Below are 22,055 nucleotides of genomic sequence, written 5' to 3'. Positions count from 1 at the left end.
CGAATGTATCAAGACATGTCAGTGTCTTTTTAAGCTACCGATCTGCATCTCCAATCACATCTTAACTACAGTATAGACTAGTAATTCAACTTGCGCCAAGATTGTTGCCAGAAAATATGCATTTTGCCTCAGCAGAAGGCTGTCAGACAGCTATCAAGGAGTTCAACGACACTGATGATTCCGCAACACTGCGATTATGTCTACACCAGCTTCTCGAGCACATCACGGAGAACTACAGCGACAAGATCGCCCTAACTTGTGCCAACACGACACTCACTTTTGGAGAACTCAACGCGTTTGCGAATCGGTTTGCCAGGGTTCTTGTTCAACAAGGAGTCACGAATGGCAACCTCATCGGCGTGGCCCTCGATCGCTCGGTCGACCTCGTCGCGGTATTGCTAGCAGTCTGGAAGACAGGCGCGACATACGTGCCTATTGACCCGGCCCTTCCTGCAGAACGCATAAAGCAAATGATGGACGATGCCTGTCCAAAGCTACTCATCACCGGGGGTAACACACCCGACGCCTTCGCTTCCTGGAGAAGCGTGTGCCTGAGCGTCGACGAGTTGCTACACACGATAAATTCCGACTCCGATAGCAGTAACCTTGGCGTGTTAGTACGGAGCGAAGATCTTGCCTATGTCATGTACACCTCCGGCTCGACTGGCCGGCCTAAGGGTGTCGAGGTCAGCCACGGGAATATCTCAAACTTACTATTATCGATGCAGAAGGAACCAGGATGCAACGAAACGGATCGGCTGCTCGCTATCACCACAGTATCTTTCGACATGGCCGTTCTCGAGCTGTTTCTGCCACTTCTCTGCGGCGCAACAACAGTCATCGCACAAAGACATGAAGTAAAAGACCCAACCGCCCTTATCAGACTTATGGAGCACCACCAAATCACCATGATGCAGGGGACACCCGCAATCTGGCAAATGTTACTTGATTCAGGCTGGCGAGGCCAGCCTCGGCTTATGAAGATATTATGCGGTGGCGAAGCGCTGCCTCGACCACTAGCAGATCGCTTGCTGGCCTGCAGCGACATGATGTGGAATATGTATGGCCCGACGGAGGCAACTGTGTATGCGAGCATCTGGAGAGTATGCCAAGGTCACGATGTTGTTATTGGAAGTCCCATCACCAACGGCCGCCTCTACGTGCTCGATGAGAACCTGTCGCCAGTACTACTCGGCTGTCCTGGTGAGCTGTATATTGGAGGGGCCGGCGTGGCACGTGGTTATCGCAACAACAGCGAACTTTCCCGCTCTCGATTCCTCGACAACCCCTTTCACGGTGGCCTGATGTATCGAACCGGTGATCTCGCTCGCATGGTGGCGCCCGGAAAATTGAGCGTGATGGGCCGAATGGATGGGCAGGTGAAGATCCGAGGCCACAGAATTGAGCTAGGTGACATCGAAGCGGCTATTACTGAGCTTGAAGACATCTCTGGGGCAGTTGTGGTTTGCCGTGAAGACCGACTGGTAGCCTATTGCGTGCAAAAGGCGAGGGCGCTCAGGAGTAGAGTTGAAGTCAAGACAGCGCTTGACCGTGTGTTACGCCCTTGGCTGGCCGAGCGACTGCCAGCTTACATGATGCCAGCATTCTTTGTTGAAATGGAAGCTTTCCCGGTGACGATTAATGGCAAAATTGACCGCAAAGCCCTCCCAGATCCAGTGGCGGAAATGCAGACTACGGCCGACATGAAGCCCGCCACTGAGTTGGAGGGGTTGATACTCGCAATTTGGTCGAGGGTCCTTGGCCATGACCGTGTCGGCGTCAATGATAATTTCTTTGAGGTTGGAGGAGACTCTGTACGTGTCGTCCGCGTCCAAAAAGAGCTCGAGAGACTGCTAGGCCGGCCGGTTTCGTCACCCAAACTGTTTGAACACTATACTATCAAGACATTAGCAGCGCATCTGACCAGCTCGCCTGATATGGCTGGTCCGAAACTTGTTACTCAGCAATGTCGTGTGAATAATACCGAAGATATTGCTATTGTCTCCATGGCATGTCGGCTACCCGGTGGCATTACCACCCCAGAGGACTTTTGGGAGCTACTCGAACGTGGTGGTGACGCCATCACCGATGTGCCCGAGGACCGTTGGGATGTTGATGCCCTATACGATGTCAGCTCAGACGCTCAAGGCAAAACGTTTTGCCGCCGTGGTGGATTCATTCCTTCAATCAACTCGTTTGACCTATCTTTCTTCGGCATCTCACCCCGAGAAGCACGCACCCTGGACCCTTCGCAGTACATGATGTTGGAGACTTGCTGGGAAGGATTTGAGCGTGCGGGTTATACTATGGAACAGTTACGCGGTAGCCAGACTGGCGTGTTCATCGGCACCAGCAATATTTTAGCCCATCACAGTCTTAACCCAACCGCCATCAGAGACTTGGCAGATCTTGATGGATACACGGTGACAGGCTCAGCTGGTGGCACGATGTCCGGCCGTATCTCCTACCAACTAGGCCTAGAGGGCCCAGCAATGACTATAGACACTGCGTGCTCCTCCTCACTGGTCACGACTCACTTGGCCTGTACTGCGCTGCGTCAGGGTGAATGCGACATGGCTGTGTCTGGTGGTGTAAGCCTGTTGCTTAATCCCGGACTACATGTGGAATTCAGCCGGCTACAGGGCATGTCGCCGGATGGCCGTTGTCGGTCATTTTCTGCCGACACTCAAGGCACAGGATGGTCCGAGGGCTCTGTTGTCGTCATCCTTAAGCGGTTATCCGACGCTCAACGCGATGGTGATCTGATCCATGCCGTGATACGCGGCACCGCCGTCAACCACGATGGCCGCAGTGCCACCTTGACAACGCCCAGCGGCCCTGCCCAGCAACGACTCATTCGTACGGCCCTCAGTGCGGCTAGGCTACAGCCTGATGACATCGACTACGTTGAGGCTCATGGCACAGGTACTAAACTGGGCGATCCAATCGAAGCTACGGCGCTGGCGGAGGTATTTAGCCCCAGCCGTGTCAATGTAGAACCGCTATTGATCGGTTCGGCGAAATCTAATATCGGCCACACACAAGCCCCCGCTGGTCTCGTAGGTCTGTTAAAAGTGACACTGGCCATGCAGCATAGCATCCTGCCACAGACTTTGCATGTCTCCAAGCCTACTCCGGCGGTGGATTGGCAGCGTGCGAATATGACGCCCGTGCAGAGTAAACGACCGTGGCTATCACAAGGAAGCCGGCTGCGCCGGGCTGGGGTTAGTGCATTCGGCATCGGTGGAACAAATGCTCATGTTATCGTCGAAGAACCACCGAGGCGGATTGCAGTTGCGGATAATGCGAAGGCGGCCATTCGGTTGCCTTCCATTATGCCGTTCCTCCTCTCAGGCGACACCGACGCAGCCCTGCGCATGCAGGCCGAGAAGCTTCATCGACACATCAGCAGCACTGTTGACCAGGACGTTCTTGGTGATGTGGCCTACTCCCTGGCCACCACTCGCAGTCATTTCCGAAGGCGTTTGGTATTGATGGCCGAAGGCAAGGCTGAGCTGTTGGAGAAGCTGGACTCGATCACCCACCCGGACTCTTTCGCTTTGTTTGCAAGCGACGCTGCTGAGGCGCCTAAGCTAGCCATGCTCTTCACTGGCCAAGGCAGCCAATGGCCAGGCATGGGCAAGGAGCTCTGCGAGGTCTATCCCATCTTTCGCGAAACGATAAGCGAGATCGCGGCCGAGTTCACGGAGTTGGAATTGCCGCTGCTCGATGTCATGTGGGCGGAACCTGGTAGCAAAGCCGCCACATTGTTAAATCGTACTGATTTTACCCAGCCTGCTCTATTCGCTTTGGAAGTGTCGTTATGGAGACTGTGGCAGAGCTGGGGCGTAAAGCCGGAGTTTGTGCTCGGCCATAGCTTGGGCGAGCTTGTGGCTGCTCACGTAGCGGGCATCTTTGACCTGCCTGATGCCTGTCGATTAGTTGCGGCGCGTGGTCGATTAATGCAGGCTCAATTTGGTGATTTCACTATGGTATCACTCGGCGCCAGCGCCGCTGAGGTAGCAGTAGCAGTTGAGCAACTGGACCATGGTGGTAAGGTCGATGTCGCTCTCTATAACACACCAATACAGACAGTCATATCTGGCGATATTGATGCCGTCGAAAGCATAAAGAGTTATTTTGCTGGGCAAGGCCGCAAGACCAAGACCCTGGTCGTTGGGCATGCCTTTCACTCCCGTCATATGGACGGTATGCTAATAGACTTCCGAGCCGTAGCCGAGACCGTACGGTTTAAACCTCCCCAGCTAAACATCGTCAGCAGTCTAGACGGCAGGCTGGTCAAGGCGGGCCAGCTCGAACAAGCGGATTATTGGGTTAAGCAGGCACGCGAGCCAGTTCGCTTTAGTGACGGCATCCAGGCGTTGGCCCATCACGGTGTCAACATCTTCCTTGAGATAGGACCGCAGGAAGTGCTTTGTGGCATGGGTGCAGCGTGTCTTGCAGACGATGACAAAAGCAAGTCTGTTGCCTGGTTGCCATCTCTCATCCCTCGCAAAGACAGCACCTTGATTCTTCAACGCAGTGTTGCTGATCTACATATGCGGCACGTACCTATCGACTGGCCAGCCTATTTCAAACCTTTTGGCTGTCAGCGCGTGGAAATGCCAACCTACCCCTTCCAACGGGAGTGCTTTGTCCGCCTCAACACGCAGCAAGGTGCTGCTACTAATGGTATCAGCAACACCACCGGCCGTGCTCCCCAAGGCGGCGAAGGGCGCTTCCAGTTCGGGATATTTTGGCATCCAGTGAAGACGGTCAATGTCCATCACAGCGGGACCTGGGGTATTTTGCTTCCAGCTGATAATGTGACGTGGACAAGGAGTGTGACAGCCACCCTGTCACGAGCCGGTATAAGACTGGTTGAAGTCGAGCATCTCAGCCATGCTGAGAAGCTGGATGGCCTGATATGCTTGTGGGACTCGGATACCGACGTCATATCGCAGACGCGAGATTTCATTTCAAAGGCGCTGACACAACTGCAGACGGCAGCCCAGACTCAGTTTATGCCGCCGCTTGTATGGGTCACTCACCATGCGGTCGGTACTGGTACTGAGTCCGACGACCGGCCCATGAGACTCGGAGCGGGGCCGCTATGGGGTCTAATGCGGACTGCCAGGAACGAGCATCCGGAATTGCACTTGCGCTTGGTCGACTTGGGTGAGGAAACTGGCTCCTGTATCGCATCAGCGTTGATGCTAAACGCCGAACCGGAATGCGCTGTGCGCCAGGACCGAGTGCTTGTCCCGCGGATGCAGCGCATTAACTCGGTACCGAAGCCGTTAGCCAAGCAACAACTTATTCGAACGGACGGTGCAGTGCTGATAACAGGCGGGCTCGGTCATCTCGGAGCGCGCGTAGCACGGTGGCTGGCGAGTGACCATGATATCCGCGACCTAGTACTGACCTCACGCCACGGCATGGAAGCTTCCGGCGCGGGTGCATTGGTAGTCGAACTCTCTAGGCTCGGCGTCAGAGTCACTGTGATTGCTAGTAACATAGCTGATCCAGAGAGTATCAAGGCAATCATGGCAATATTTAGCAAAGATCGGCCGCTGCGGGGCGTAGTTCACGCGGCCGGTGTTGTAGACTCCGGTGTCCTCTTAGCCATGACGCCGGAGCGCTGCGCGACAACACTTGCGGCCAAGGTGCACGGCGCTTGGCTTCTCCATCAATCAACTCAAAATTTGGATCTGGACGTCTTTTTGATGTTCTCTTCCATCTCTGGCGTCATGGGCATGCCGGGTCTTGCGAATTATGCCGCAGCCAACGCCTTTCTTGACGCGCTGTCGCACCTGCGTCGCGCCCAGCACTTGCCGGCCACCTCAGTGGCCTATGGCACCTGGGAAGAAGACGGCATGGCGTCCAGACTTAGCGCAACCACCCGTTCTCACCTTAATCACTTTGGCCTTGACCCCCTGACACCTGATAAGGGGCTGGAGTTGTTGAAACAAGCTGTGGTCAGCACTCGTGCGCTGACCGTGGCAGCCGCGCTTGATTTGAGACGGCTTCGGGGCTTTTTTGAGGAACAAGGCGGTATACCGCCGTTGCTTCGTTCGCTTCTAATTCGGGACAGCACCCAGGCCTCCCGAGGCTGGGATCTGCGCAAGGTTTTGAGCGAAGCTGAACCTGGGCAGCACGCCGATATTGTGCTGAACATGATCCGAGAAGTAGTTGCCAAGACATTGGGTTTTACGCACGCGCTTGATGTGGATGTGGACCGTCCTTTGCAAGAGATCGGAATCGACTCCTTGACCGCGGTCCAGATGCGCAATTATCTGGCGACACTGACGGGCTTGACACTCTCCGTCAATATTGCATTCCTTAATCCAAACCTAAAGGCGCTTAGCCAGTCCCTGTTGTCCCAGCTGGAGGACACGGATACGTCGTCCACTACGACCGCATCTAGTAGTGTGACTTCTGCCACCACGGCATCTGAATCTCCTGATTTGAACATGACAGCGATCCGAAAAGGCTGTCTCGACAGCAGCTTCATGTTCGACAACGTAACTCGGGACCCAACTACATGTACCACACGTCCCAGGTCCGTCTTTCTCACAGGTGCTACCGGTTTTGTCGGTGCCTCTATCCTGTACGAGCTGCTCAAGCAGGGCATCACTACGCACTGCCTCGTGCGCGCCGACAATGTCGATGAGGCAAGGCAGCGGCTTGTGAGCACTCTAGAAGACTATGGTCTCTGGGAACCCAACTTTGCGTCGCTGATCAACCCGATGGTTGGTGACATAGCCCAACCCTTACTCGGCTTGACCAAGGAAGTATTCGACGACTTGGCGGATCGAGTCGATGCCATTTGTCACTCTGGCGCTCTTGTCGACTGGATGCGACCGCTGGAAGACTACGTCGGTCCCAATATTGTTAGCACTCACGAGATTCTGCGCCTAGCCTCGTGCGGCTGTGCCAAGGCAGTCCACCTTGTGTCCACGATCTCCACATTACCTAAGCATATGGGTCTAGACCTTACCGAGGGAGATCAAGAATACGGTTATGGGACCTCAAAATACGTTGCAGAAAGGCTCATAGCCGCGGCCTGTTGGCGCGGCGCCAAGGCATCCGTCTACCGTTTACCCTACGTCACTGCCTCAACTACGACTGGTCACTTCCGGCTCGATCGCGGTGATTTCTTACACAACTTGATTGTCGGAAGCCTTGAGTTGGGAGCGTTCCCGTCATTGGATGCTGATATGTCCGCTGTGCTACCTATCGACTACCTGAGTAAAACCATCGTGGCCGTGATGACACAAGATATGCATCGAATAGGCCGGGACTACGACTTTTTGAACACATGTGCACCGACTTGCAATGACTTCTTCAAGCTGATAGGTGCCGTTAGTGGTGGAAAGGAGATCGTAACCTTCGGTACGTGGAAGCAACGGGCACTGGACTATGCTACCGCACATTCGACAAGCCCACTGGCCCGCATCACTGCTGTCTTCGACAGGTACAAGGACGAAACCGCGGCTGATATGTTTAAGGGTTTGTCTGTTGGAGAGCACGTCTTTGGAGGCAATGATTATCCCGCGCCGTTGTTTAACGAGCGGTTTATTCACGCATATTTAAATCGTATTAGTATGCACTCCGACAAAAGTACGTAAGATAGCTAGCAAGTAACAGAGGACTAGTGGCACACAGTCCACTGGCGGAGCCCTAGTTACTCCGTAACAATGTACACTAGTTAGATAGGTAACATTCCACCGTTACACCTGACGGAGGTTAACTTAGCTCAATCAACATCACAATCCTCCATGAGCAAGTAAATAAAATATGCACTGAAGGTGAATTAAGCGACAGATCTTAACAATAGTAATAAGCATGTAAAATATCATTAAAATCTAAACGTCGGAAAATATCGCACCACTAATGTCTAGAGCAGGCTGTTTAGCTTTTCGTCATTTTCACGAACTCCCATTTCTCTGTCAAGCAACGGACTTGTTCGCTAGAGCAACAAGACTAGGAATAGCGGCCATAGTTTCCAATAGGTGTTTCTAACGTCTAAAGCCCTTCTATCCCGCTGAGCCTTGATCTGTTTAAAACACGTCAGCCTGTCATATTATCGCCAATCAGCTATCTACCTTATTCTCCAGAGTGACGAGAGCGGAAACAATGGCCTGTCGTGGCTCTCGTTCCGCCCTCGTGCTTCAATAACCGGTGCGTTTTAGAGTTAATGCAACTAATTACGCGTAAACCCATAGCCACAAGATGATCTCCAGCTAGCTATCACCAGAGTGAACATCAGCTGCACACCAAGTACAACATGTCGGCAAGGCCCGAAAGTCGCCAACCACATTGAGACATTCAATCATGAGAAGAAGAGAGGAAGTTCAACCGTAAGAGAGATTGTAAGTCAAATTTCAATTCATAGCTTCCGAACAATATTTCAAGTGGTATCAAGTACAATAATGGTGCTTCCAGAGCTCACCATCCCTAATCAATCTCGCTTATCAAACACAACTTCCATAAAACTGCCATATCAAATATAATAAAACCTCCCCGTGTTTGCCCACCCGCTTGCCGCGACCTTGGACTTCTCGGTCCCCCTCGTCACGCCCCGCTTCACAGGCGCATTAGAAGGAGCCATCACCTTCAGCGGCACCTCTGGCGGAGCAGCATCAGGGCAAACACGAGCTATCATCCGGGTTCGCCACATTAATAGGCACCTTGAGCACCTGTCCGACCTCGATCTGATCCGGATTCGTCAGGTTATTCAGCTTGGCAATGTCACATATCCCCGAGTTGAACTGCTTCGAGATAATGGCCAAAGTCTCCCCCTTGACGACAGTGTGCTCCACGGTTCCATCGGGAGCGACCGTATCGGGAGCGACCGTCTCGGTCGGATCGGGGATGAAGGACGACGTTTTATTCTTGACGCAGGACGTATTATCTGGTTCAGCGACGTTGAGCGGGATTTGCAGAACCTGGCCGACAGAGATGAAGGACGGGTCGGGGATGGCGTTCAGAGCGGCGATTTGGCACACACCAGAGTTGAAACCCTTCGTCGTGGCGATTTTGAGTAGTGTGTCGCCCGATTCGACGGTGTACGTCGTAGTGGCGGTTGTGTTGTCGCCGGCTGCACGGGCGAATTTGTAGACGGGGGTGGGGGTGTCGGTCATGCGTGGGTAGAGGATGCCGTTGGCTCGCTTTGCCTTGGGAGTAGGTGTAGGGGAACGGCGGATGACGACGGGATTGCGGTCAGGTACTGCGATGGAGCCGTCCCTTTCGACGATTGTCCTCTTTGCGGGAGCTGCGATCTGGTTGGCTCCATGTGTAGAGAGACCAACAATGTCGCGCTCTTCGACTTCTGATTTGTCTCCTGATGGGAATTTTCCCTCGACCAATGCTTTTGTCAGGGCAGTAGTCATATCATAATCCGCATCTCTTCCCACGACTAGTCTCTTCTCGAAGGCGAGACCGCCAAGTGGAGTGATATCCTCGACGGAGTGTACCTCTCTATCCACGATGACTGGGCTGGCAGACGCCATGCCCGAGAGGCCAGTGGCCAAGATAGCGAGTAGAATAGAACGCATCGCAAGCACAGCTGGACGACAACAGAAAAGAGAAAAGGTTAGTGGTGAAAGTGCTGTCAAGGAAGCGAGAATGTGATCCGCAGGATTGGATATTGACAGGAATAAACAATCAGATGGTGGAAGAACCAACCCGATATTTTATGTTTGTTGAATCCATGGATGATGCTATTAAGCCCATTTACCGTACTCACAATCCTGACTTCCCGCCTGGAATCTCCCAAACCGAACTCGCGACTATACAAATACCAGTTGCAGGCCGCCCGGCACTACCGTTAACCTTAAAGTGTTTAGGATCCAGAACTTTAAATGTGCGGGGTAGTCCTCCGGGGCTCTTCGGGTTGGTCTCAAGTTGTAGCACACTGCCAGTCGTGACAGGGAACCCTCTTGCTGCGCCTCTTCGGATGGTGTCGAAATACAGCCCACACCATAAAACTGGATGGGCTGGATTGCAGTGGAGGCGGACGAGTCAGGGCAACGCCTGATCTCCTTACAGGGTTACCCACTGCTGTTTGCTTTAACAGTAGAGAATTGGGGGGGCCAATATTCAGCCCATTTATCTGTGACACATCTGAGGTTTAAGGTTTGGGGCTCAGCGACGGGTGCATTTCAATGTCTCTATGAGTTGCCGGCAGAGTGGGTGCAGTTTGTCTAGTATGCATAGCCGTTGGAGTATCTCCAAGTCACGACATGAGTCAGTTTGACAGCGGAAAGATACTAGGCAGGCCAGCAGAGTGCTATTACAGGAAATGTGCAGGTCAAGGCACGTAGCCCAAGAGTTGCAGCTAAATTGAGTTGTTTCGTAAGATCGCCCTGCGTTTCTTGATATGGATTGGAAATAATACTCTACGTAATGATATCCACAGCCTCGTAACTCTCGGACCGCGAGGGCTTTCGACTTCCAACGACTGTCTTTTCCGGTTTGCCGCTACTACAGCCAGTTGACTGACGATTGATGAATCCTGGGCACTAAACCCTTGGCAACTGCCAAATGTTAGATCTTCAGGATCGAAACCTCTGGTGTATTAGGAACTGACTCAAGTGTATAACCAAAAGGCACCCTTTTTTGTATTCAACGACCTTATGGCCACCTGCACTCCTTCACTCCTTTGGACTTGGGGAGATCAGAAACACATGCAATTATATTATTTATCATAGCCTGCAATAAATCCGATGATAATATCATGAGTTAGTTCTACAATATTCCAATGACTTCCCTGCATAGTCTTTAAAACGCTGGCAAGAAAAGCGATCTGATCTGATTCAGTGTGTAGAATTCGACCGGTTTACTTTGCTTTGAGCTGTCGCCTGAGCGCAAGAAGAGCAACGTATAACAGCGAGGTACTTAACCCAGTCAGCACTAGGCTTTCCAGTATCAGAAAAGGGTCTATTCACTCGGTTGCTCATGAGTATCAAAGAAAATGCCATTGCTGCGCTCACTTCAGGTTATTTCGATGGCGTCACCCACGGTGATGCTCATACTGTTCAGACAGCTGCACCCTCGCAAGAGTGGTCTTGCTTTGTCTGGTTATTGCGATCTCCACACTCCTCTAATCGCATCAGCGGAGTCATACCCGTAACACCAATCTCGAGTCCTCTTATCGGCAATGCCATACATACAGCTCCTTACTCTCTCGAAGTCACGTCTTTCATCTTCACATGCTGGTTCAACTGGCCAGTACTGATCACAGTGGCGCAGTCCCTCGTCGCGCAGCTCTCTATCAGGTCCAGGTGGCATGTGCAAAATGCCTCCAGCATGCAACGAAGCAGCCTGTATGGAAGACGCACGCGGTATCCGCACCTGTTCGAAAACGTGCAGCGCCTTCTTCATGCGAGCATATTTTCCCTCTTTCGTCTGTACAACATCTGGTTCCGAAAGCGCTAATCGCAAAGCCTCTCCTAAACTAGCTGCATCGTCGACAGCCAGTGACACGCCCATCGAAAGATAGAAAGCCATCGCATGCGTCGCATCGCCCAGTAGCACAAACCGTCCCGAATCGTGGATCCATTTCTTGAGTGGGGGTACGGCGTACACGGGGTAATTCACGATCTTCGGCACCGCCATGTCTATAAGCTTCTTAACCCGGGGATCGAATTCCTTGAACAGCCCATCGACATACGTCTTATGATACTCAGGCGTCCAGTCTTGCGTTTCGACATCATCTCGATGCGAGAGCACTATGTTGAGCATCGTCGAATCTTTAATCAGATACGTCATGCACGATACATTGTGATCAATCCAGAGGTTCGATCCATAACCTTCCAGCAACGGGGCAACTGATGCATCGGCTTTGATCGCGTCGGCCGAGCATATCATGCGGAAGGCAGCCCATCCCGTTGGGAGCGCCCCTGGATCATCTGGACCGAGGAATTGCTTGCGTGCGAGGGAGTTGATGCCATCGGCGGCGATGATGAGATCTGCTGTCCGCGTCGTCCCATCGGCGAGGGTGACGGTAGCTGTCTCGAAACCATACTCCGTGACGCGGGAGTTGGTACGCACTTCGACTCCAGCTTTCAGGGCGTGCGAGTGCAGTATCGAGTGTAAGACAGCGCGGTGTACCACCAGATAAGGGGCTTGGTAATCCTGCTCGAGGTCGCCGATGGGGATCTTGCCAATGATATCTCCACTAGGCCCATGGCGAACGTTCATAGATGTAGGTATAGCCGAGGAAGAGAGGAGATCGTCTTTCATACCCCAGGCGAAGAAATTTTTGATGGCCTGCGGAGTCATCTGCACACCCGCACCGATCTCTGCTAGTGCCGATGCGGACTCCAGGACTATGATTTTGAGAGGCTGGCATGATGCGACATTTTTAAGCGCGTGGGAGAGGGCGATGGATGTTGAGAGGCCGGCTATGCCGGCGCCGACGATGAGGATTTCCATGGTCCGGGTTGATGATTGTTTTGTTACGAGGTGTGGCCATGAACTGTGAGGTGAGCGGTGGTTTGGAACTGACTCGCGGTGCAGATGATAAGATGGCACTAGTGTCACACGTTACGTACCTGGTCAGTTGGCTTTTCAACTTTCGTTCTCTAATGAGGTTAGTTTACGGTGAATTACATAGGCAGTCTATTTGAAAACATCCACGTAGCCTTTGAAGGTAACCCGTCACAAAACCAATGTATACTGTGGCGAAATTGGCCTTCAACGGAAACAACACGTGAAACATGTTATCAAGCCATAGATTGTTTAAGTGGCTAAGAAATAAGTGTCTGGCTTCATATTACATTTTGCGATAAAACGTATCAAACATTTGAATATCGCAACCGACTCAATAGTACATAGGTAACTCAAACTTTGTATGCACATGCGAGAGTCATACACAGATCGGGGAATATAAATAATTGAAATTCATACATTGAAATTTAGACATTAAAAGTTATCATGACCAGTTCGGCGGGAACTGCCTTATTCACTGCCAGATTCGAAGATGGTTTCCATCTCCGCATCCCCATATCCAGCATTCAGCGCCAGTTGCAGCATTATCCTGGCCTTTTGAGGATTCAAGAACCCACCACCATACGATCCAATCGATCCTTTCGGCTCAACAAATCCATCCATCGTCCGGCGCGAGTAAACGACGGCCGTGCCATTTTCCGCGATAAGCTTCTCAACAGCTTCCTTGCCGCCATCTGTCCAGCCCCCTGCCCCCATCCCGGCAAGCACAAGACCCTTAGCCCCCGATTCGACAGCAGCGGGAGCCAAAGCAGGGTTCAGAGCCTGGTGTCCGTATAGGATGTCCACCTGCGGCAACTCAGCCGTATCCATGACGTCGAAGTGCAGTTTCCCCATCGGTAGCGCGGGAGCGTAGTAGAATATGGGCTTGATATTTTGGAACCAGCCCAGGTATCCCTGCTCGGTTGCTTTGAAGGTATCCAGGGAGTTGGCGTTGGACTTGCTGGTGTAGAATCCGCTCCCTATCCGGTCGTTGAGGACGACCATCGTGCCGCGACCTCTGGCCTCGGGGCTAGCGGCTAATGTCACTGCTTCGAGGAGGTTGATGGGACCATCTGCACTAATAGCTGTGGCCGGCCGCATGGCGCCGACGATAACGACTGGCTTTTCCGAGCTGGTGGTGAGCTCGAGGAAGAAGGCTGATTCCTCCAACGTATCGGTTCCGTGGGTGACGACCACACCTTGGCAGTAGGGGTCGTCTAGAGCGGTTTGCACTTGCTGGGTCAGGTTGAGCAAGATGCTAGGCGTGATGCTTCCGGAGTCAACATTTGCGACTTGGACGCCTGTAGGATTCGAAACGTTCCATAGTTGAGGAACGGCACTGATGAGTATATCGACGCCTAGAGCTCCTTTACGTGGGAAATAATCAGCTACTGCCGGCCGTAATGATCAAGGAAAGGGAGGGAGGTCTCACCAGCACTGTATCCAGTTGTTTGGTCGCTGGAGCTTCCACTTCCGGCGATTGTACCGCCAGTGGCGAAGATGGTGATATTTGGATTGCTGGCATTATATACGCCGGCCTCTCGAGACTGGATTAAAGACGGAAGATGCACTGGGGATGCGAGTGCGACGCTGGCCGTGACAGCCAGTAACGAAAACTCAGACAGCAGCATTTTGATATCCTTGAACCAGTTTTGCGTCGAATGTGATCTGAAGGCCGTGGGAAGTCACCTCCTCAAGTGAGAATATTTGATATTTGCTTCGAAGGCACCTTTGATGTTCGGGAGACGCGGTTGTTCCTGGAGTATACACTATTTCGCTTTGGACTCGGGGTGACTGTGGTTTGGACCTAATTAGAAACGAGCTGACTCTGCTCCTTCTGGGCAAAAATAGTTAAAAGCCGACAACGAAAATTATATGCGGGGATAGTAAGTATTTGCATTATGAGTCGACCTTATATATCTGAACGGCGGCCTTATCTCAAAGAATATGGCCGTGGCTGCAGTCCTGTCAATCCACATATCCGTGCCTATATTCAGTCCCTAGTGTCTCCATCGTCATCGCGCCGACATTGCCAGGCCGCGAACTAGCTCCTTCGAAGACGGCTCCATAGTGAATCAACAGAGCTATTGACAAGCTGACAACCATTATGGCAGATCCCGGGTGGTGATTGGATACGCATGCCCTTATCGTCGCATCGCAATATAAGCACTGGCCTATACCTGCGTGTTTAGCTGAATATCGCCCCACGACTGACGCGGAGCCGCAGACCGTAATTGTTTTTCCCGCTACCCGTGCCACACCCCACTTATTTCGGACTCACTAACCTAAGTTGGTACTAGATACCGATTTGGCCAATTTCTCGACGAGCTTATCTTTAAACCACTATATCTCGAAGAGATGCTACCATTGTTACACGCAAAGGTGGTCAAAGATTTGTGAGGTTGTAAAAGCATGATATTCTATCTAGTACTATGGAGCACGAAGGTTGGACTTAGTCCCGAAGGGCTAAGTCACGTGGTAACCTTGGTGGCCTTGGCAAAGCCCATCAAGGTTGCCTAACAATATATCTAAGCTAGAATTCCTCTCTATTATCGAAGATATACGTAAAATAACCTTTAAAAGGAGTACTATTTAATTAGCTTTTAGAAAAACTAGTATTTAGCCCTTTTACCCTTATCCGATATTATAAGAAATCGAGGAACGTATACTAAAGATACTTTTACTACTACCGCTATTTCTATCCTTATTATACGAAGGCACGCCTACTACTCTCCGTTAATTTAATAAGATAGCTAGTAAGATTACCGATTATATTACTAATTGTGACGCCGGTCACGATGCCTGGCCCCTGGGCCCCTGGACGAACACGGGGACACCCTAGTATGGGTGTCCCACCTGTACGCGCTGCCCTTTTCCTTATAATGTAGGAAAGTGTAAGGTGACAGCAAGCCTAGACTATCACGTCACATAGACCAAAAGATCTAGTAATTCTGTCACTTAGTGACAGAATTGAGGCTTATCCCTGCTTATAGCTCTGTATTCCCTTACAGAAAGGGCAATTGCACTTAGATCTCTTTCTCTTCTTCAGTTTAGTATTCGTCAACAGAGATAGACTGATGTCGCAACCCTGATTCGAACTTGCAGTGCCTCTGCCTCGTCACACTAGTCTAGAGCTTAGTATTAGTCTAGATTGTGACGGTTGTTACGTGATTGACCCACACTGGTCTGAACAGATTGATAAGTGGTTGCAGATGCCAAAGTCAGGGACTTTGGTATTGGTCTCTTTTGGTGAAGACACCTGGTACGGTGGCGTAGTGGCAAGGATTGCAACCCCTGGCGCGGCGTGACATAGATCTTATTAATCGGCTTAGTCGTTTTGTTAAAGGTTTACTCGTTAACGCGACCGAACTTATCCGGACTAAGCGCGATCTTAGCCGTACTAAATACGCTAAACGTATATTAAAATAATAGCGCTCTACGAAGAACTATTACCTTTAATCTAGTAGAGTTTTATCCGTTATAAAAGGTAGAGAGATGGTAAAAAGGAAGGTCGAAGACGAGGTAACGAACGTATAGTGAGTTCTAGATAAATATTACTAAGGCCTACGTAGCGTAGCCAAAAAGTCGTTTTTTAGTACCGTAAAAGAAGCTAGACGACGTCAAATAGTAGGCCGACTAAAGCTAGTAGAGTTTATCGAAACTAGCTATATATTACGGTTATTACGTAGATTCTAATCTAATGTTGAAAATATTGCTATTTCCTATCCAAATCGGTGTCTAGCACTAACTTAGGTTAGTAAGCTCAAGCGAGTCCGAAATAAGTGGGGTGTGGCACGGGTAGTCAGTCTAATTCCCTATCTTTGCCAAGACTCGAGGCTGGGGTATTGGGCTTGGCGTCTCCGTTCCGGGGAACACCGACCGTAAAATAATCCAACTTCACTCATTAGTCATGACTCGTAAATATCATGAAAATTGATTCTCAGTTGTTATCTATGATGAATTTTGATTTATCTTCTCAATTATGTTAGACGAGTGAGTAATGAACTCGTATTACTGTTAGCCCTATCATAGCGAACTAGGGAAAAATCTGCAGTGAGCCAGATGTGCTATGCCGCTGTTTAACGGTGAGTCCCGGCACCCACGTAGCTCGTGGTTTCTTTGTAGGTAACAAATGAGTGGACGAGGACACAGACAGAACTAGTGCCAATCCGCGACACGACTGATGGACGTTGTCGGATTGTGTTTACGACAAGTCGGTAGACTATAACGGCAAAGGACTCACCCTTTGGACTGATATTCAGGTCGGAAGGGGACTGTCCAGCAATTAACTTGAACAGTCCACAACCGTGCTAAGAGGAGCTGCAATCATGGGTCGGGGAGCTGCTGTATAGATTTTATAGCAGCTATTGAATACAAATGCATTGGAAACTGTGTCGGATTATTTGCTTTTCGTGTTGGTAGATGCTGCCCATCAGGAAGCTTGGTCATGTTGCACCCAATAACTAGTATGCGATGCACTTCCAAGATCATGTTCAAAAGTATATTGCCTACAAATTGCATAGATCATTGGTTAGAGACTTAGATATATTAGCTCAAAGTTGGAGACTATAGCATCCATTGTCAGGAAACGCCGCGAGTTAGTAAATATATTAACATAACGTGAATGTACACCGAGCTGGCCACTTTCATGCGCCAACGCGACCGGCCAACTTAATCTTTGATTTTCTCAACAACCAATTATGGCAAAGTCATACAACGAAGCAGACTTAATACTAGCCCTTCAAGCTCTCAAAAATAACCAAAAACTTAGTCTTCGACAAGCGGCAAAAATGTACCAAGTCCCCCGAAGCACCCTCCAAACGCGTAAAAACGGCGTACCTTTCCGACGCGATATTTTGCCCAATTCACGAACTATGACAGAATTAGAAGAGGAGGTCATTATCAAGCATATACTGGACTTAGATGCACGAGCGTTTCCGCCCCGGATTGCTGATGTGGAAGCAATGGCAAACCCGACCGTGGGTATCAAAGACGCCACAGAACCCGATAGAGGCTCATGCACAGTCTACTTTTTTGAAAAAGCGCATCTCCGAGAATCAGAATAGCTCTCCGACGAATATTTTCTCAGCTGTCGACCAGTTTGCGAAGGGAGCAAAAATGATAATGCACGAGCTCGCCCTCGTACGGGCCGAGTGCGCTGAGCTTCGAGAGGCAAATAAGATGCTAAGCCGGCGCCGGAGGACTAAAACAATGCAATTACGGGAAGGAGAATCACTTATTTTCCAACAAGGACAGGACCTACGGGACTCTAGGGAGTTGGCGACGCAGATACAGCAAGAAGAGCGCCGAAATGGTGGTCGCGCAAAGCGTGTTGAAACGCGCCCGAGGCGCTGTGGTATTTGCAACGGGACTGGGCATAATGCGCGAACTTGTAAGATCGCATTGCCATCTTCTGGAGAGGAAGATTCAGAATAGTTTCAACTGATTTACGGCGTTGTGGTTTTACTATCGCAAAATTTCTATGCGAGGTTATGTAAGGGTGGCCAGCTCGGCGTACATTCACGTTAGGGGGATCCCTATATTATCAGGCTCCTACCTTAGCCTCCCGACAACCATCCAGAGTCAAAGTAGAAGCTACTCAGTATTCTATTTCCTGAGGTCCTCTTATTCAGTTTTACACTAAATTGAAATATTCTAATGTTCTTGTTTGAGTATCACTGATACGTGACCCCAAGGGGGGTTGACCTGTAGCTACAGATAAGATACATAGATGGGTAAGAGCTATAAAAGAGCTCTTCCAGGTCAGAATAACTGACCTGGCCAACCTTTCCCAATACAACAATTGACACCCTATATGCACTCGCATCAACGGCATAATTAGAGGAGCTAGAGATATTAGACGTCGCAGGGCTACTTACTACCTATAGCAAGACAAGTGATACCATCCCCCACCACCCCACCGGTAACGTTAATTGAGCACAATACTGCAAAAACACTACATTTTTACTTACACATAATTCCGTACGTATTGAGGCTATTTATACCGTAGTTATACCATTATGTAGCTATTGTTATGTAGTTTAAGAATATCGCCACCTGTTGACTGTACGACCACTTCGTGTGACTACAGCGGCCGGCAAATCATCGGCCGTAGCCTCTGATTCTGATGAATCAACCCCTTCATCCTGAACTTCCACAACTTTCCCATTATTGGCTGGTTCTTGACGGTTATTAGGGGGTATAGGCTCCCCTGCAGCTAGTTCTTCTGATACTGTTATAAAACGGCGATTCGGATTTGGCAGTGACTTGCGCTTTTTACCCCTTTTCAAGCGGTCTAGTTCCTCCTGTAATGCCGTAGCCTTAGTGCGTTCGGCTACCAACTCTGCCTCTAAGGCTTCAACCCCCTTGGCAACCTTCTGTAGCCTATATCAGCTATGTGGGCTTGACTTGTTCGCAAAGTTGCGGATTTGACGGCTCGTACGGGGTGTAGAATCACTGTCAGGTCCAGGGGCTTGTGGCGGCGGTGGAGTGCCCCTTTTATCAACATCTACCTGGATTTCTGGATGCCGTAGTGCCTTGGCCCTTGAAATTGGTCAATTTACAGTAGTTATCCAGCCAGATTTAATGACCTTATCGGTTATAGCCTTGCGTGCAGTACTATAACACCGGATAAAGTTGACTTTGTCAACTGGCGCCGCATCCGTCATTCTATCCAATTTACTGACTTCTGCCCTATAGGCCGACTTCAATACGTTAAAGGGGCCATTTTCATTTGGCTGTAAGCCATGGGAAGTGTGTGCCGGTAAGTAACAACAGTATACATTGTACATAAAGCACGTAGTCATCCACTCATCCTATATAGCCCAGTTAGTACAGTTATACTGCAATAACTAGAAGACTTACAGAGGCGTGGGATCCATGTCCATCTAGTATAATTAGCCTAGCATCAGAGGGGTCTGCTGGCTGCGTCTGAGGCAAGTATACGTCAATAAGCCACTAATGGCCTGTATGGTTGTCTGTCCAGCCATTTGGTGACGTTATATAGCGCCAGTGGGGACAGATCTCTCGGGATTGGTCAATGAACCACTGTTTTGGAGCTCTTTGCCCTTAAACACTATACCTGGCTCTAGAAGGCGGCCATCGGCTGTAGTGGCTTCAATAAAGGTAGTCCAACTACGGCCCTGTGAGCTCTTAATTATAGCCTTCTGTTGGGCGTCAGAACTCCCCAATACGAGCCCGTCAAGGCCTATAGTATAGTAATTAGCATAGATAATGGCCTAAGAGACTAATAGATAGTTACCAAAGCCAGCCATTATGCCTCCCTTATCGACATTAACTGTATTTTCTGGCTTAATCCAGCCGTATTCTCTCTCACGGATATCAAAGTACCAATGTACGGCTTTTGGTGTAAACGAGTTGAATCGAGCTGTCTCCTGCTTTCTACCCATCTTGGTACGAATTTCTGGATGTCTAGAGACAAATCGGTTGAGCCAATTCGTCCCTAATTCGTTGGTATCCCCCTGTTGAGCCAGAAGTGTAGAAACGCAAACGCGTACGTGATTGTGCGTAGGGGCATATCCCAAGGACTCTTGTCTGATGATCCAGTCGACTATACGGCTTTCTTGGGCTATAGAAACCCGCTTGCTGGTCAGTATAGGGTTGTCTGGCCACCCTTGCCTTTGATTCTGTCAGAAAGGGTCTGCTGCGGCACTCCATGCTTCTGGGCGGATTTGTACTGCGACAGGCCATTATCGGTAACATCTAGAATAGCCTCAGCTATCTGGTCCTCTGTCCAGCTACGGGGCGGCATTTTGGTGTACTGAAGCGTAGTACTTATAGAATAATAGTCAAAGGGGCATCGTGGCCTCAAAAGTAGTAGAATCAGAATTTTACGGCTGCCGCAACTCCGTAGTACCGATGTGGAGTATCGTGTAACCTTTCTAAAAATGCTAAATTGAAAACTCTATTCAATTCGCTATTTATTCGTGCAATCGGCTTGTAAATAGCTTCAATTTCTATTAAGATCCGTATAATTGAAGTTGAAGTAATTATAGTGTAGGTGCTGCTAATTTGGTTACCGGTGGGGTGGTGTTACTGGTGGGGTGGTGGGGGATGGTAAGTACCTGCTCTACTGGATTATCTGGACCATTTCAGCGATTCTTAGAAAGTAATTGGAGATATGGCTTGTCCAAGCACTATCAGATGTATCTTCTGTAGTTAGCTTGTATGTTTGTATGTGGGTGTTGATGTGGTTGTGTTTGGGAGGAAAGAAGGTGGAGAAAGATCAGAAGGGAGGTGAGTGTCTATGCTTTTCCAACAGTACATAGTCAATGCGATAAAGATGCGAAGTCCAAGTGATAAAGCCGTGAAATACAAGAAAAGGCGGAATTTCTTCTTCACAGTCACGAATACTCCCTAGACTGGTGGCTTACTCCAGGTAGGTGTGGGGGGGGGTTTAAAGCCCAGTAACAAGTCTTAGATCCCAGTCAGGAAATCACCTAAGCAGGCCTGAATCTCTACGGGAAGGCTATTTCAGTTGGTCACGACTGTAAAGATATGCGCGGGACCATGTACAAATGATTGGCATTGGAATTTTCGAAGAGAGAATATTTTATTGCCTCTTGGTTTCATCTTGGCTTTATCGGATGGTCATTGTCCTTTTTTGTGTGTTTTTGTACTATCAAATATGATATTTGTACATCGTCGGACAGTAATATGCTTTTCTGCGAGCGACCCAGGATCACATTACTTAGTATCTTCCCTTCTAACGACCTATTGGCTCAAAATAATGATAACAGGCGGCGTTAAACAGTTTATCGTTGAAGGCCGGCAGACGTGAGAAAATGGTAAGTGGTCATTTAGGGTCTTCTAGAACAGCAGGTGCAGTGAACTTTATGCAGTTGCGTTTCGGTATCCACCACCATTACCAGGCATCAAAACTTTAAGCTGACACTTTATTTGTTCACAGGAGTTGAATAGCGAAGCGGTATTGATAATCTGCAGGCGTCAAGGTCCACGAGTCTTTGTCTTCACAAAAGCAACAGCAAACAACACGAGAACTCAGTGGAGTTGCAACATTGATTATCAGCAGTCATCAAGGCTACCAGCAGGCGCCGGATTTCCCTGATGCCCACCATCGGCAGTCGTCTCATCTCGGCCCCGGTTCCTGCCAAAAACAACACCACCGACTCGGATTCCGGCCCGGCGAGCGCCGGTGGAAATACAAAAATTGGCGAGAGCAAGTTTTGCAGTATTAAAAAGAGGACCGTGCGCAATCGCAGTTCCTAGCTCCAGACCCTGCTAGCATCATGGAGACCAACAAATTGTCAAAACAGTCAAGAGGAAGCTTCATAATATCGGGACGGGGTTCCTGTGTGAGCCCGTTCGTCGGTCCAGAGCCAGGTTTGGCGAGGTTATAGAGTAGTAGCAGAGCTTGTTCCGCCCGGAGGCACTAAGCCTACAGCACACCAAGGTTAATGCTACTGTATATAATTCGCAGCTCTGCTGTATCTCATGGAGCTTACATGAATCCCACATATCTAAATTTGAGGGGAATTGGAATGTGAATGGAGTAGACTCGATTTTGGTGGCTATTGATC

General features: G+C 49.9%; 4 protein-coding genes across 4 annotated transcripts; 1 reads left to right on the top strand and 3 right to left on the bottom strand.

The window, feature by feature from the left end:
• Window positions 1-116: 116 nt before the first annotated feature.
• On the top strand, window positions 117-7,631 carry BCR38DRAFT_349734 (uncharacterized protein; the record flags this gene model as incomplete). The annotated part of the gene is made up of 1 exon (XM_040856508.1): window positions 117-7,631. The coding sequence occupies one exon, from the start codon at window positions 117-119 to the stop codon at window positions 7,629-7,631; it is 7,515 nt and encodes a 2,504-aa protein (XP_040713193.1).
• Window positions 7,632-8,525: 894 nt separating this feature from the next.
• Window positions 8,526-9,218, bottom strand: BCR38DRAFT_443047 (uncharacterized protein). Its single transcript, XM_040860851.1, has one exon. It carries the CDS (start codon window positions 9,144-9,146, stop codon window positions 8,646-8,648), a length of 501 nt encoding a protein of 166 aa, XP_040713192.1. The 5' UTR covers window positions 9,147-9,218; the 3' UTR covers window positions 8,526-8,645.
• Window positions 9,219-10,894: 1,676 nt separating this feature from the next.
• BCR38DRAFT_443046 (uncharacterized protein) lies at window positions 10,895-12,512 on the bottom strand. Its single transcript, XM_040860850.1, has one exon. The coding sequence runs from the start codon at window positions 12,439-12,441 to the stop codon at window positions 11,086-11,088; it is 1,356 nt and encodes a 451-aa protein (XP_040713191.1). The 5' UTR covers window positions 12,442-12,512; the 3' UTR covers window positions 10,895-11,085.
• A 454-nt stretch (window positions 12,513-12,966) lies between these two features.
• BCR38DRAFT_397787 (L-asparaginase) lies at window positions 12,967-14,126 on the bottom strand (the record flags this gene model as incomplete). The annotated part of the gene is made up of 2 exons (XM_040857674.1): window positions 12,967-13,862; window positions 13,928-14,126. 2 exons carry the CDS (start codon window positions 14,124-14,126, stop codon window positions 12,967-12,969), a joined length of 1,095 nt encoding a protein of 364 aa, XP_040713190.1.
• Window positions 14,127-22,055: the final 7,929 nt, after the last annotated feature.

Source organism: Pseudomassariella vexata (genome assembly GCF_002105095.1).
Source record: "Pseudomassariella vexata strain CBS 129021 chromosome Unknown BCR38scaffold_11, whole genome shotgun sequence".
Classification (NCBI taxonomy): Eukaryota; Fungi; Ascomycota; class Sordariomycetes; order Amphisphaeriales; family Pseudomassariaceae; genus Pseudomassariella; species Pseudomassariella vexata.
The sequence above is the reverse complement of the archived record's forward strand: the minus strand, read 5'-3'. Positions and strand labels throughout refer to the sequence as shown.

What these genes read in the sequence shown, in the direction of transcription:
- BCR38DRAFT_443047 (XM_040860851.1), bottom strand. Translation starts at nt 9,146, where the DNA reads ATGACCGACACCCCCACCCCCGTCTACAAATTCGCCCGTGCAGCCGGC.
- BCR38DRAFT_443046 (XM_040860850.1), bottom strand. Translation starts at nt 12,441, where the DNA reads ATGGAAATCCTCATCGTCGGCGCCGGCATAGCCGGCCTCTCAACATCC.